Source organism: Drosophila suzukii, chromosome X, assembly GCF_043229965.1.
Source record: "Drosophila suzukii chromosome X, CBGP_Dsuzu_IsoJpt1.0, whole genome shotgun sequence".
NCBI classification, from domain to species: Eukaryota; Metazoa; Arthropoda; class Insecta; order Diptera; family Drosophilidae; genus Drosophila; species Drosophila suzukii.
This window is the reverse complement of record NC_092084.1, coordinates 1,537,737-1,552,748: the sequence shown is the minus strand read 5'-3', so window position 1 is coordinate 1,552,748 and position 15,012 is coordinate 1,537,737. Positions and strand designations below refer to the sequence as shown.

Sequence of the window (15,012 nt, the reverse complement as noted above, 5' to 3'; positions counted from 1 at the left end):
CTGGAATCCACATTTACATATTTCCGATCTTTGGTAATCAAATAAATGCAATACAATCGTCTATATTAAATGAATACCAAACAAAAAAGGATCAAGAAGGCCTTGCTTTTTCTGCTTCTGTTATTCAATTATAATATTTGATTTTCGTCTTGTTAGTCAGTTTACTTCCAGAGCTCATGCAGAGAAGACCTTATTTTGTATTCAAAAATTTATATTATTTTTTTAAATTTAAAAAATAACTTAACTGACTAAATAGTAACTAAAAAAAATAATTAAGGCGAATTTTCGTATTCATTTAATATTCCACATTTGAGACTTCTTTGTTTGTCGATTCAGTTTAGTTTTTCTGCTCGATCCGGGTGCGCGTCGCGTCTATTGTAGTTTAGCTAAATAGCTCAACACCAAGCCTAAATCGCGTGTAAAATGAAACAAGTAAGTTGCCACAGCAATAAACGCAAGTATTTAAACAATTTTAATGAAAATCGAGAGGCGGCGTTTAACCGTTTAAAAATAATAATGCATTCCAATCTGTCCTCCAGCCTAGAGCTACGCGATACTCCAGTCGCGGACGCAAGATGCAGGCTCCCCAGGAAGCCGCTGTTTTAAACAAAACTGAAACTGCATCCAAACCCAAATCCCGCGGAGGGATCAGCGAGAAATTTGGTGATGATGATGGTTTGGGATCGGAATTCATCAAGAAGCCTGTGAGTCGGAAGCGAGCGCACCGCTCTACTTCCGCAGGAGCATCCTTGTCCAAGAATTTATCAAGTGATTCTCCATCAAGCTATTTTTCATCACGTGATTCTTTAAGAGATTCTTTATCAAGAGATTCTTTATCAAGAGATTCTTTATCAAGAGATTTTTTATCAAGAGATTCTTTATCAAGAGATTCTTTATCAAGAGATTCTTTATCAAGAGGTTCTTTATCAAGAGGTTCTTCATCAAGAGATTTTTTATCAAGCGATTCTTTATCAAGCGATTCTTCATCAAAGGATTCTTCAAATGATTCTCCATCAAGTGATTCTCCATCAGTTGATTCTCCTTCAAGGGATTATTCAAGTGATTCTTCAATTGACAATGTGTCAAGTTATTTTTCATCACGTGATTCTTTAAGAGATTCTTTATCAAGAGATTCTTTATCAAGAGATTCTTTATCAAGAGATTCTTTATCAAGAGGTTCCTTATCAAGAGGTTCCTTATCAAGAGGTTCTTCATCAAGAGATTCTTTATCAAGCGATTCTTCATCAAGTGATTCTCCATCAAAGGATTCTTCAAATGATTCTCCATCAAGTGATTCTCCATCAGTTGATTCTCCTTCAAGCGATTATTCAAGTGATTCTTCAATTGACAATGTGTCAAGTTATTTTACAAGTGATTCTTCGTCAAGGCGCACCGTGCAGGAGAGCTCGGAGGACGAAGATGATTTGCTCCAGCCGCGTCCTTCCACAAGCCGCGGCCTGACCAGTTCGTCGTTCCATCGCCAGCTGCCTAACTACGCTTACGATAGTGATTCGCTTTCCGAGGACGAGGTCCGTCCGCACTTCGGGGCCTCCAAGAAGTCCGGAGTCGTGCGTAAGAGAGAAGACACACCGACACCCCCCTCGTCACCGCCCCTGAAGCGGAGGAAGCACTCGACCGAGCGCCCCGATCCCACCAATGAGGGACAGGAGCCCACCATCATTTGGGGAATGGTCTGCAAAGGGTGGATGAAAACCAAGCCGCCAAACTGAATCGGCTCTTCTGGACTCCACATTTACATATTTCCGATCTTTGGTAATCAAATAAATGCAATACAATCGTCTATATTAAATGAATACCAAACAAAAAAGGATCAAGAAGGCCTTGCTTTTTCTGCTTCTGTTATTCAATTATAATATTTGATTTTCGTCTTGTTAGTCAGTTTACTTCCAGAGCTCATGCAGAGAAGACCTTATTTTGTATTCAAAAATTTATATTATTTTTTTAAATTTAAAAAATAACTTAACTGACTAAATAGTAACTAAAAAAAATAATTAAGGCGAATTTTCGTATTCATTTAATATTCCACATTTGAGACTTCTTTGTTTGTCGATTCAGTTTAGTTTTTCTGCTCGATCCGGGTGCGCGTCGCGTCTATTGTGGTTTAGCTAAATAGCTCAACACCAAGCCTAAATCGCGTGTAAAATGAAACAAGTAAGTTGCCACAGCAATAAACGCAAGTATTTAAACAATTTTAATGAAAATCGAGAGGCGGCGTTTAACCGTTTAAAAATAATAATGCATTCCAATCTGTCCTCCAGCCTAGAGCTACGCGATACTCCAGTCGCGGACGCAAGATGCAGGCTCCCCAGGAAGCCGCTGTTTTAAACAAAACTGAAACTGCATCCAAACCCAAATCCCGCGGAGGGATCAGCGAGAAATTTGGTGATGATGATGGTTTGGGATCGGAATTCATCAAGAAGCCTGTGAGTCGGAAGCGAGCGCACCGCTCTACTTCCGCAGGAGCATCCTTGTCCAAGAATTTATCAAGTGATTCTCCATCAAGCTATTTTTCATCACGTGATTCTTTAAGAGATTCTTTATCAAGAGATTCTTTATCAAGAGATTCTTTATCAAGAGATTTTTTATCAAGAGATTCTTTATCAAGAGATTCTTTATCAAGAGATTCTTTATCAAGAGGTTCTTCATCAAGAGATTCTTTATCAAGCGATTCTTCATCAAAGGATTCTTCAAATGATTCTCCATCAAGTGATTCTCCATCAGTTGATTCTCCTTCAAGGGATTATTCAAGTGATTCTTCAATTGACAATGTGTCAAGTTATTTTTCATCACGTGATTCTTTAAGAGATTCTTTATCAAGAGATTCTTTATCAAGAGATTCTTTATCAAGAGATTCTTTATCAAGAGGTTCCTTATCAAGAGGTTCCTTATCAAGAGGTTCTTCATCAAGAGATTCTTTATCAAGCGATTCTTCATCAAGTGATTCTCCATCAAAGGATTCTTCAAATGATTCTCCATCAAGTGATTCTCCATCAGTTGATTCTCCTTCAAGCGATTATTCAAGTGATTCTTCAATTGACAATGTGTCAAGTTATTTTACAAGTGATTCTTCGTCAAGTTATTTTTCAAGTGATTCTTCGTCAAGTGATTCCGTGAGTCTCCGTCAAGTGATCCTCCATCCCATATCCAGCGGGAAAACTAGATGGCGAGTACAGCCCGGAAACTGCCGCGGAAGAATCAGTAGAATAAAGCCAGATTTTAAAAACTGTACCAAATATTGATGATAGGTCGTAATATTAAATTATGAATATAACATCCAAGCAAGATCAAATGTGTTTTATTATAAATTTTTATGTCGCGCAAATACACATTTTTTAAAATTAAAATAAGTTTATAAATTTCTATGAAGTAAAAGAATCTAAGAGTAGACTTTGCAAAAATGTTACTAAAATCGGAGAAAATTCACACCGAAACACGTACAAATTTTGTTTGACAGCATGATTTGGTTTTTCTAAAAGTAGGCAACAATATATTGACTTTCGTTGTTTACAGCTTACTTTTGGACAGCTCTAGAAGTGATTTGAAACGCCCACTTTATATATACCTCATTTTTACCTTTCCCCTAGTCATCCGCTGCATCCTTTAACTGTGGAAGACTATCTACCTGTGCGGCAAGGCCCTCTACTTGCTACTCCTTTCGTTCCTCATCACCAGCCTTTGCACACTCTACGAAACCGCCCAGTTGATCGTGCTGATGTCCGCCCTGCTGGTGAACCATATCTCGCTGAGCCTAATCATCACGAATTATAGTTTTTCGCTTGAGTGGCATCATTGGAAAAGTCTCAAAAGAGAGCGGCAGAGCAAATGGTGTCTCTATATACTCTTACTCTATGCCACAATCGACAACTTCGCCATTTCCGCCTGCCAGACCTCAATCAAGGCGCTCTCGAATGGACGTCTCTATCCCCTGAGGACCCAGCTATGGGGATGGGGATGGGAACCGGAACTGTCACTGGAACCAGCAGCTCCTCGCCCCTGCCACTTGACTACCCCAATCTGGTAAGTCCTTAGTGACCCTCGATTAAAAGAATATTTTTAATGAATAATATTAAAGACGTCTTAATCGAGATCCAATAACTAACGTTATGGAATCCAGAAGTGCAGTTTTAGGTTCCCAGTCTGAAAGCCATGGGAGTGAAGGAAAAATCAAACATGAAAGTGGGTTAAAATTTTGACCCTTCTTTAAAAGATAGATTTGAATGTAGGTTATTAGAAAATTTAATCCCAAATTTATAGAGGTATCCCACGTCTTAATCGGAATCCAATTACTCAAGTTATGGAATCTAGAAGTGCATTTTTGGGGTTCCCATTTTGAAAGCCATTGGAATTACGGAAAAATCAAACATGAAAATGGGTTAAAATTTTGACCCTCCTTTAAAATATAGATTTGAATGTAGATTATTAGAGAATTCCACCCCAAATTTATAGAGGTATCCCACGTCTTAATCGGAATCCAATTACTCATGTTATGGAATCTAGAAGTGCATTTTTGGGGTTCCCATTTTGGAAGCCATTGGAATTACGGAAAAGTCAAACATGAAAATGGGTTAAAATTTTGACCCTCCTTTAAAATATAGATTTGAATGTAGATTATTAGAGAATTCCACCCCAAATTTATAGAGGTATCCCACGTCTTAATCGGATTCCAATTACTCATGTTATGGAATCTAGAAGTGCATTTTTGGGGTTCCCATTTTGAAAGCCGTGGAATTACGGAAAAATCAAAAATGAAAATGGGTTAAAATTTTGACCCTCCTTTAAAATATAGATTTGAATGTAGATTATTAGAGAATTCAACCCCAAATTCATAGAGGTATCCCACGTCTTAATCGGAATCCAATTACTCAAGTTATGGAATCTAGAAGTGCAGTTTTGGGGTTACCATTTTGAAAGCCATTGCAATTACGGAAAAATCAAACATGAAAATGGGTTAAAATTTCGACCCTCTTTTAAAAGATAGATTTGAATGTAGATTATTAGAGAATTAAACCCCAATTCATAGAGGTATCCCACGTCTTAATCGGAATCCAATTACTCAAGTTATGGAATCTAGAAGTGCATTTTTGGGGTTCCCATTTTGAAAGCCATTGGAATTTCGGAAAAATCAAACATGAAAATTGGTTAAAATTTTGACCCTCCTTTAAAAGATAGATTTGAATGTAGATTATTAGAGAATTCAACACCAATTTCTTAGAGGTATCGCACGTCTTAATCGGTATCCAATAACTCAAGTTATGGAATTAAGAACTGCAGTTTTGGGTTTCCATTTTGGAAACCAGTAGAATTACAGAAAAATCGAATATGAAAATAAGTTAAAACTTTGACCATCCTTTAAAAAATAGATTTGAGAGAATATTATTAGAGAATTGAACCCCAAATTTAAAGAGGTATCCCTGTTTAAAATCGGGATCCAATAACTCAACTTATGGAGTCTAGAAGTGAAGATTTGCGTTCCCATTCTGAAACCCATTAAAATGCAATCCCAGCATGCATTTCCTACTTGTTAATATTTAGTGACTAAGAAGTTGAAAACAATTGTTCGCTGGAAGTCAAGCAAATGTGCGTTTACCAACACTAATAAAAGATATGTAGAATAGTTTTTTCCAACTGGAAATTGTTTAATACAAATTTTTTTTACATATTTAAATATATTTTGTTTTTATTTTACTTATCAGTTTTAATATATGTATGTATAGTAGAAAATATAGTAAAAGAAAATGAGGTAGAGATTATCTTTTAACATCGAAGATTTATATTTTTAGTTTTGATTTATGAAAAACGAAAAATTATTGGCTAACTTTACGCCAAGAAAAAAAGACGGCTAACGAAAACCAATACAAGACTTGCAAACTAATTTTTATCTTTTTTTTCAACATCTAGAGTGATTTGGAAAATAGTTTTTTTTTTTGGTCTTGTAGAATGTGTTTCTGGCTTAGGCGATAGTTATCTCGTCTGATTGCTTGCAGGGACATCGAGCACGTTGCACTCGACTCGGCTTAGTTTGGCTCGATGGGGTTCGGTGTGCTCTCATACAGATCTGCGTCGCAAGTCGCACGTCGCACTTGTTCGGGTTCAGCATTTATTTAACAGAAATGTTTACCCAATACGTGTTCTAACATTCCTCTGGTACTGCAGCATGGGCAAAAACTCTAATTTTAAAGGTATTGACTCCAAATATTTATACATCCACGACCAAATTAATAGCACAAAAAGTACACTGGCTCGATTTATAAGACCTATTTATAACAGCAGAGCTAAGCCAACTTAAGTTGATAAAAAGGTCCCAACCAAGTTTTCGGTAGTTTCACATCCCATCCGTTCTATAATAAGTTGTAGCCTTAAAGGTGTAGTAAATCCTTCAAAATGTCTTTAAAAATACTGGTTTTCATAAATACAATCTAGTTGTTCGAAATAAAGTCGTTACTCCCGTACAAAATGAAGGAATGTACGGAATGCTTTATGCTATAGTGCACATTTCAATCCATAGTGCACTGTTACAAAACGTTGCAACTTTACATCTCTGTTAAAGGAAGAGCCATGCAGAGAGGGCTACGGAGTGGGGGCGAGTTCCACGTTCGCTGGTGGTGGCTGCAACATGCGATAGCGATTCGATAGTATCGCCTCTGGCGCCGCGTTCGAAATGCGTCCAGGCGCACCTTTTGTTTTGCGGGTCTAGCAGTGTGATTCCAAACGCCGGTCGCGAAGGTTGCCAGTGTTGCCAGTCGAACAGGCGAACGTCGAGCGTCGAGCGCACCGCCCCCACAGCACACACACACACGCACAATAAGAGTCGTAGTCGCGTTCGAGTGCGGAAAGTTGCCTCTGGCCTCTGGCTTTTCCTCGCATTTGCTTTTGCCGCCAATTGATGGCCAGTGGCGGGTAACGAAACACGAAAAGTCGCGAGCCGAGTGTGCCGCCGCGTGCGTCGAGTGTTATTAGGAGAAGAAAAAACAACACGCGGGTGTTGCGGTTCGAGTGCATTACTCATATTCTTTTTTTTTCGGTTACTTGCAAGTGAGCGTGAATACTATCCCCCCGCCCCCCATAACCACCTTTACTTCACCCCCCTCGCCAAAAGGCGATTATATTTGGAAATAGCGGAGAACGCAGAGCGGAGAGATCAACAAAAGCGAGAGGTATAGAAAGAGAAGAGCGAGAGCGAGGGAGATAGTGCACTAAGTGAGTGGAGTGCTTGTGTGCAAGGGAGAGGGAGATAGGGGGAGTGTGAGTGCAAGTACTGCCTGAGTGTGTGTGTGTGTGTGTTTGTACCAGTTGAACCGGTTCGACACTCATCTTCGACTTACCTGCAAAAACAACAACAACTTGGAAAAACATGAAAACTGAAACTGAAGCAAAATGCAGCATCGCCAACAACAATAAAGTGCAGCTGCAGCAATTGTAATGTCAAATGAATCAAACGGACTGCATCATTTGCGTTTCCGAGAGAAAGAAAAGAAAGGAGAAGAAAAGAAAAAAAAAAAAAAACAAGGCAACGCAGCAAAAAATATATATTTTTATTACCTATGTATGCATGCATGTGTGAAGTGCGGTCTTCAGGCCAAAGCCATTAACCCCAAAAAGCCTGTAAAACTCCCCCCGATCATTTCAAACTTCCCATTAACCCAGTCTTACACAGATGTTAAAATAAGATCAGTAATATATTTTTTTTATTCTGGATTTGCATACAAAATAATACATTGATAATACAAAATATGATTATTATATAAGTGATCCTAAGAACAATAGCCAATGGATATATATATCTTCGAAAAAACACTCGGTTTTAATGTATAGATTCAAATTAAAATCAATTTGATCGTCTTGCTCAATAAGTAATGTTCGAAAAGATCAATCGAATATTCGAAAGATCGAAGATCCATAATCCCTTTTTTTAAATCTGGATGCGCATACAAACTACTTGTTTAATATTTCAATGTATCACTTTTTTTTTTTTAAATGATCTTAAAATAATATCCAATGGATGTATACGTTCGGAGAAACCATTCTGTTTTAATAATACATAAATTAATATTAATTTTATCATCGTGCTCAAAATCTCCGAAAAGATCAATTGAATGTTCCAATAGATAAATACCTTCGAAAAAACCACTCGGATATTACTTAAAGATCACTTAACACTTAACAGTCATACTTTGTAATATTAAAGTTTTATTTTGTTAAACATTGAATCAATTCAAATTTAAAGTTGAACACATTAATATACCAAATCGATATGAACCAAGATCAAATTATTAATCTTGTTAAAAAAGGTATTGTTTGGAAGTCACGTTCGGTATTAATTAAAATCAAATGAGTATGTTAGAAAAAACGAATTCGGAATTAACTATTACCAAATTGATATATGTAAGTTAATTTTTAGTAGAGCATAAGATCAAATTGATCGTCATTGCTTTTCATTGCCACTTCCTATAGGTTACTTAAATAATAAGCATTTTTCTAAAAAGACTAGGGATTGACAAATTTAAAATGTGCCTACTGGAGGGTTAACCCATGACCAAACTGTGGCTACCTGCTAGGGGTTAAGCACTCAGGCAAGAAGTTTGGCGTGTAATTGACGTTGCCAAAAATTAAGAAAGAACGAAAAAGAAACAAACAAACAAAAGAAGAGGACAAAGCACGAACAACAGAAATTAGGAGAGAAAACTTAACTGAGAGTAGAAAGCCCTTGTTTTTTAGTTTTTCTTCTTTTTTTGGTTGGCCATGCAGTACAGTTAGTCGCCTGCGGAACCGTCAATGTGTGCCTGTGTCTGCGGGTGCGATTGCCCATGTATTGGTATGTGCGTGTGCGTGGGGCATACATACATGTGTGCGTTGTTTTTGGCGCGGCACTTTTTTGTTTTCATGAACTTATCCATATCCTTTGGGGCGAATGCGAATGAGAACTGCAGGCAATGGAAGAAAAGCAAAAGAGCCAAGGAAAACTAAAAAGAAAACGATTAGCAGGAAAAGCAGCAGATAACCATATTGCGGCCTGGAAAGTTAGACCCAAAGAACCAAGACTACCAATAAGAAAAAGACCGTGCACACAAAAAAACTTTGGGGTAAATTACCAATATAATAGTTAAATGGTAATGCTACCATCGGACTGTCAAATCGACCAACGAAATAGTTACTCTCCCAACAACAAAATACGCACAACAGACTATTTTATGGTAGCTACTTATACCCGTTACTCGTGGAGTAATACCCATTTACTCTAGACTCGTCTAGACTTGGCATTGGGCTTCCTGCGCACGCCCAATCTAACGTCCACAAACGACTGTAACACTAATACCCCTCTAGCGTCCCAATTTTTCAATATTTTGTTAATAGACCAGTCATTAAAAAGTATGAGATTGTACATCGTTTTTTCTTGTTTTACTATTAAATATTAACCAAAGCCACTACAAAATACACATCACTATCTTGAATAGTTGTTAATCTTTTTTTACAGTTAGGTAACTATCCGTATTAATAAATTTAACGCATACAATTTTTTTTATTAATAATTTAAACAATGAAAACAATGGAAACAGCTATATACCCATGGTCTTGGTTTTTAAATACTATTTTACACTTCGGAATTTCGATCATATAATTTTGTATTTACCACATTTTCTAATCGCATATGACAGGAATGGAATTCTTCATTCAATTAATTTCTATTTTGAAGCTGACAGAAATAGAATTTCCATTTCATTTTAAAATACAAAGTTTTCGTATGAAAAAGTCAATTTCTTTCATAATTATTTTGATCTGTTAAGAGGCATCCTCCTAAAACAGGCATTTACCAACACTACGAACTTTGCTGGAAAAAATTATATATATTTTTATACATTTTTGATTCAGATAGAGGCGGGGAACTGTATCTCAGATATTTTATAAGAACTAGCCCAACAAGTTAAAGAAAGTATGTAAATCTGGAAAAATATAGGATAGCAGGTAATGCTTATCTCAAATAAGCTGGTCGAAAGACTTTCGATATAAATAATAAATGTATAATGTATAAATTGTAAATGTATTATAAACTATTCAAAACATAGCAATAAGCTGGCAGAATGAAGTAACGCATTACACAAAGATGACTTAAATAGGGATTATCGTAACATCATAATTAAAATTGGCCAGAGGGGACTCCAATGAGGATTATCGTTTTCAATTACCTTTGTATTTTCTGACGAGTCAAACTTTTCGCTTGTTCCAAGTGGCTTGAGTAAAACTCGCACGAAGAAGCTAAAAATCCTAAGGGCTTTTAAACTTACTTCTAGTCTTTAAAGTAAAGCATGTTTGACTATTAAGTTTCATCAAGACAATGACCCGAAGTCGGGCATTATTCAAACATTGCCCGTTTGTAACCGTTTCCCGTGTTTTTTGATCCACCGGCCCACTCACTTGACACAAACGTTATCGAAAATTTGTTGACAACCCAAGGTACAATCGTCCGCGAACGGAAAATATCAAACAAGTCGTACCTTTGAGGTCATTGAATGAGAATTGGACGAAAGTCACCCAAAGTTGGGGGTAGACGATGCATCAGCACCTCCGTCGCATTTGTACACATATGTGAACGAAACAATTCCATTTCGCACGTGAGCTTTAAATGGTGCACAGAATATCTAAACAATTTAGATTTTTAGCATAGTCATTGTTCTCTGGCACCAGGGGGATAATAACAACTCCAAGTGCTTTTTGCAAAACACTGCAGTGTTTCACGGAGCAATGATAAAAGAGGTCATACTATTCTCAAAGTAATTATAACAGACTATAGACGATAGATAAATTTGAATATGTTAATATGAATGTTATTCATATTTTGAGTGCTGAAATTATTTGTAACCTTGTTTTTGGTAAAGTTTTAACCAAACTGTAATATTTTTAGACCAATTTTTGTATTCAACTAGCCACCTTTTGTACCTAGTTAGGTTGGCAATGATAACAAAGCTTGAAATTACAAAAAAAAATTAAATTAATCTTGGAAGACTGTAAAGGCGATAAATAAAAATTGAATATTTATATTTCAAGGGCTGAAAGTATTTGTGACCCTATTTTTAGGTAAAGTTGGAACCAAAATAAAAAGGCTTGATATTTAGGGATCCATTTTTTGTGTGTACCCACTTACCTCTTGTATAACTTAGTCTGCTTGAGGTGGTTTTATTGGCAAACCTGCAAATGCTTGTTTGGTACCTACTGGTTTGTAATGCATACCCGAAAAACCCAGTGATATATTTTATTAACCATGTTTGGTTTCGTTAAAATAAAGAAGATCGGGAACCAATCATCAAAAACCGATACAAAATTTTAAAAGCCAACATTTTTTTAAAAGAGTTTTATGTATTTGGGTTTTAAATAGTGGGTAAATGTAAAAAATATATTAAAAATAGTGATGTACATTTTGTTGTTGCTTTGGTATTTAATAGTAAAACTGCCTTAAGATAGTTAGTTGTGTGAATTTTGTTGTTGGGAGAGTAACTATTTCGTTGGTTAAGGTGAGAATTCGAAGGGTTAAAACAATTTAACTATTATATTGGTAAATTTGACCCAATAGTTTTTTTGTGTGTACGTTGTTTCTTGTTTCTTGCTCGAGTTTGCCTTAAGTTATATTTTGGAGTTTGGGTTAGCTGTAGTTAAGTCTAACGTAGGCAGCGATTACAGCAAAAACAACAGAAACGGCAACGGTCACTTCGTCGGCAGCTACAACAACAACAACAGCAGCAACAACAACAACAACCAGAGCAACCCGACCACTTCATCGAAAACTCGTTTTGACAACAATTATGGCCCAAGCGGAAAGGCAGAGCTCTCTGCATCTGGATGTGGATGTGGATGTGGATGTGGATGGAGTACAGTGGAGTTTCAAATAAACTTGTGTCCACCAAACAAGCACAAAGAAAAGAAAGAAGCTGAGAAATCTCAAGTTTGAACTGAGACTGTGAGATGTTGCAGAAGATGATGAAGGATTGCCTGTGGTTACTGTGTTACTGTTTGCTTTTGGCATTAAGGCAACGAGTTGAGAGTACAGCTTGACCATCTTTTTTTTTATTTCTTCTGTCGTCTTCCTGATCGAAATCACGCGATAGTAATAGTCAAAAAAAAATACTTTAGAAAACTTTTCCGGCCAAGCAAAACGGCCGTCAAAAAACATCTGAAGAATATGATTTGAGATAGCATGGCAAATATAACAACCGATTGACAAGTTTCTGAAAACGCATTTGAGGACCAGTAGGAACATGAATCCACTTCACATCGAAATAATGCGCAAAACGTGCACATCGTGGATTAAGTGTTGACGCATTATATCTGCAAAAAAAAAGTATGTTTCAGAAAAACTGCGAGCTCTACTTTCCATTAAAAATTGAACTTTCAAATTTAAATTCTTCTAAGACTCCAAGTTGTTGGAAAATCGAATTGTACAAATGGTTAAAAAAGGTTAAAAAAAGATTTATCTTCCCCAAAATTCTTTAGATTGATGCTTAACTTATTAAAATAAATTAAAAAAATCTAAATGAATAAAATATTATAAATATATTTTTAATAATATATTCTTTAATAAATTGTAAAGATACAATTTTGAATATTTTTAAGAAACTTTCTATTTGGGAATGACTATGGTTAAAATTTGGTATATTTTCCTGCATTACATGATTTTCAATACATATCTTAAACCCGTCAGGCCTAAATTAAATAAATGAGATTCGAACACAATAAATTGCTGAAAAAATTTAAAGTAGCCCGCGTCCAATTTGAAAATTTGATAATTGAATAATTTATTACTTGTTATGTGATATGTTATCATAAATGATATATATTATCATAGTTATAATTCTACGTTACGAGAAAGTATTGTTCACGCTTTAAAACTTGCAGAGGTTATTCATACATACATGTGTTTCCAAGAAGATTGCAATTACGATTTATGTATCTGTAAGAGTATTCTTTGTATCGCTATTTATTTTTTTTATGCAAACTCTGCAATAAGATTTATAAGTATATTCTTTGTATTCTTTAACAAAACTTTTTTATCAGTTGTAAAAATGATATATGGGTTGTGATGATAAATAAACGTTGGAGGGAAAAACTGCAGTTAAAGCTTACTAAGGGGAGATAAGTCAGTGTAAAAATAAAATGAAGAGATAAGAAAGTATGGAAAAATGACTGTTTTATGAAAGCTTTTTATTCAATTTGTGGTCGATTCTAAACTGCGGAAATGGGGTTTTCCAATCGCTATTGTTTACCTACCTTATATATGCACATTTTTTTCATTGAAACGTATTAGTTTGTTTTTGAACATATTTATGTGGATTTTGCATTATTTCGGCTTTATTATGGGCTTTCGAAGTTCGTGTATAAGTCTGTTTACCCGTTTTGCGAGTATTATTCTTTTGCGCCTACGCCACTTACTTTTCTTGGTTTTTTCATTTTTCTCAATGTTTGTACTTCTCTGTTCTTCGCTCTCCTTTGTGCTGGCGTTCTCCATCATTGTTTACTCCTTTTGTGCCCTCCATTCGCTCTACACTCGGTACTCTCTCTGGGTCCCTCTCTTTGGTCACATCTCATGATCAGGTCAAACCCGGTTGGACGGTTGGAGTTCGAGCTAGGGCTTGCGGCTCGATTTGAAGTTCGATGACACAAGTTTGAACGAAGTGCAAAAAATAGATAGATTATAGATACTTTTTTCACCCTTTAGAAATACGGCTATATTTCCTCGTTTTAAACTTTCAGTGAGATGGAAGCAATAGCAAAATAATGTTTAAAATATTATTTGGCAGCAGAAATGAACAAAACAAAGTTATTTTTCTTAGTGTGTTCTCACACAAATTTCTTTGTTCACATGCAACACTTGGAAAATTGTAGGAAGAAAGTCGATCCATTACAATTTGTATAAATTCAAAACGTATCAAAAATGTTCTCTGTTATACACGACATTATTTTGGGTACAAATATCTTCAATTCAGCAATACTGAAATCAGTAATATAAGATGAATCGTAATATTTCTGTGTATTTTTTAAAATATTTTTTGAACATTATTAAATAATATGTTCAGTGGTTTTAAAGTATATTCATTATTGAATTACCTACTTTTCTTTTATTGTTAAGAAAACTGTATTTTACACACGAAATTTGTAAATATGAATATTTCCAATTAAACAATACTGAATAATGAAATTATTATATTTGGCTGAATTTAAATTTTTCGAAGTGTTCCAATGTAAATCAGTTTTTTAACATTTTAAAGTTAAGAATCTCTTGGCCCAAAGTTATCATTTGCTCTGCAAAGGAGTTATTATTAAGAAACTGATCGAATATGATTGCTTAAATCAAAAATGAAACACTCAAGCATTATTAAAAAAAGTTCCTTAAAACTTACTTTTCTCACGCTCGATTCACATATTTATTATTAATTACCGACGGCAGGTAAGCGCGAACTCACACACACACACGAACTGTCGGACACGCACCCACAATATGTGCATGTGTGCATGAATATACGGAAAATCAATTAAAACTTTTAATTGAAAGAAAGATTTAAGTGAAATTAAATTTTTTGCCCCTGTTCGTCAGCGCTCATCTCTGCCCATCTCAGCCAAATCTCATCATCGCAGATTTTTTTATTTTTCGCTCAACTCAACAAAGTTAAAGTCTACGGAAGCGGTGTTTAATAGGTGGAGGTATAATAGAGACCTGCAAATATACGATTATTGCCCATAAACATACGCTGCCAGTGACACGGCAAAATTCTCATTCTGTCAATTACAAGTCACTTTTCTGAAATAATCTACATGAATTCGTCTAGGGGTCGTGAACAACAAAAAATTGTATAAATAATGTATTCAATTAATGTCCTTATTAAATGACGTCCAGTTTCCGAACCTAACCGCAATCTGAAGGGATTCTCTTTGAATTCTCTTGATCTAAATATGTTATTTAATTATCTAAGGAGTTTGTGGTTGTTTTATTTGCGGGATTAATAAACA

At 35.6% G+C, this 15,012-nt stretch overlaps 1 protein-coding gene across 1 annotated transcript; it reads left to right on the top strand.

The window, feature by feature from the left end:
• The first annotated feature begins 149 nt into the window (after positions 1–149).
• On the top strand, positions 150–3,301 carry LOC118878310 (dentin sialophosphoprotein-like). Its single transcript, XM_036820453.3, has 3 exons — positions 150–432; positions 540–2,172; positions 2,280–3,301. The coding sequence occupies exons 1-2, from the start codon at positions 424–426 to the stop codon at positions 1,728–1,730; spliced, it is 1,200 nt and encodes a 399-aa protein (XP_036676348.3). The 5' UTR covers positions 150–423; the 3' UTR covers positions 1,731–2,172; positions 2,280–3,301.
• The last annotated feature ends 11,711 nt before the right edge of the window (positions 3,302–15,012 follow it).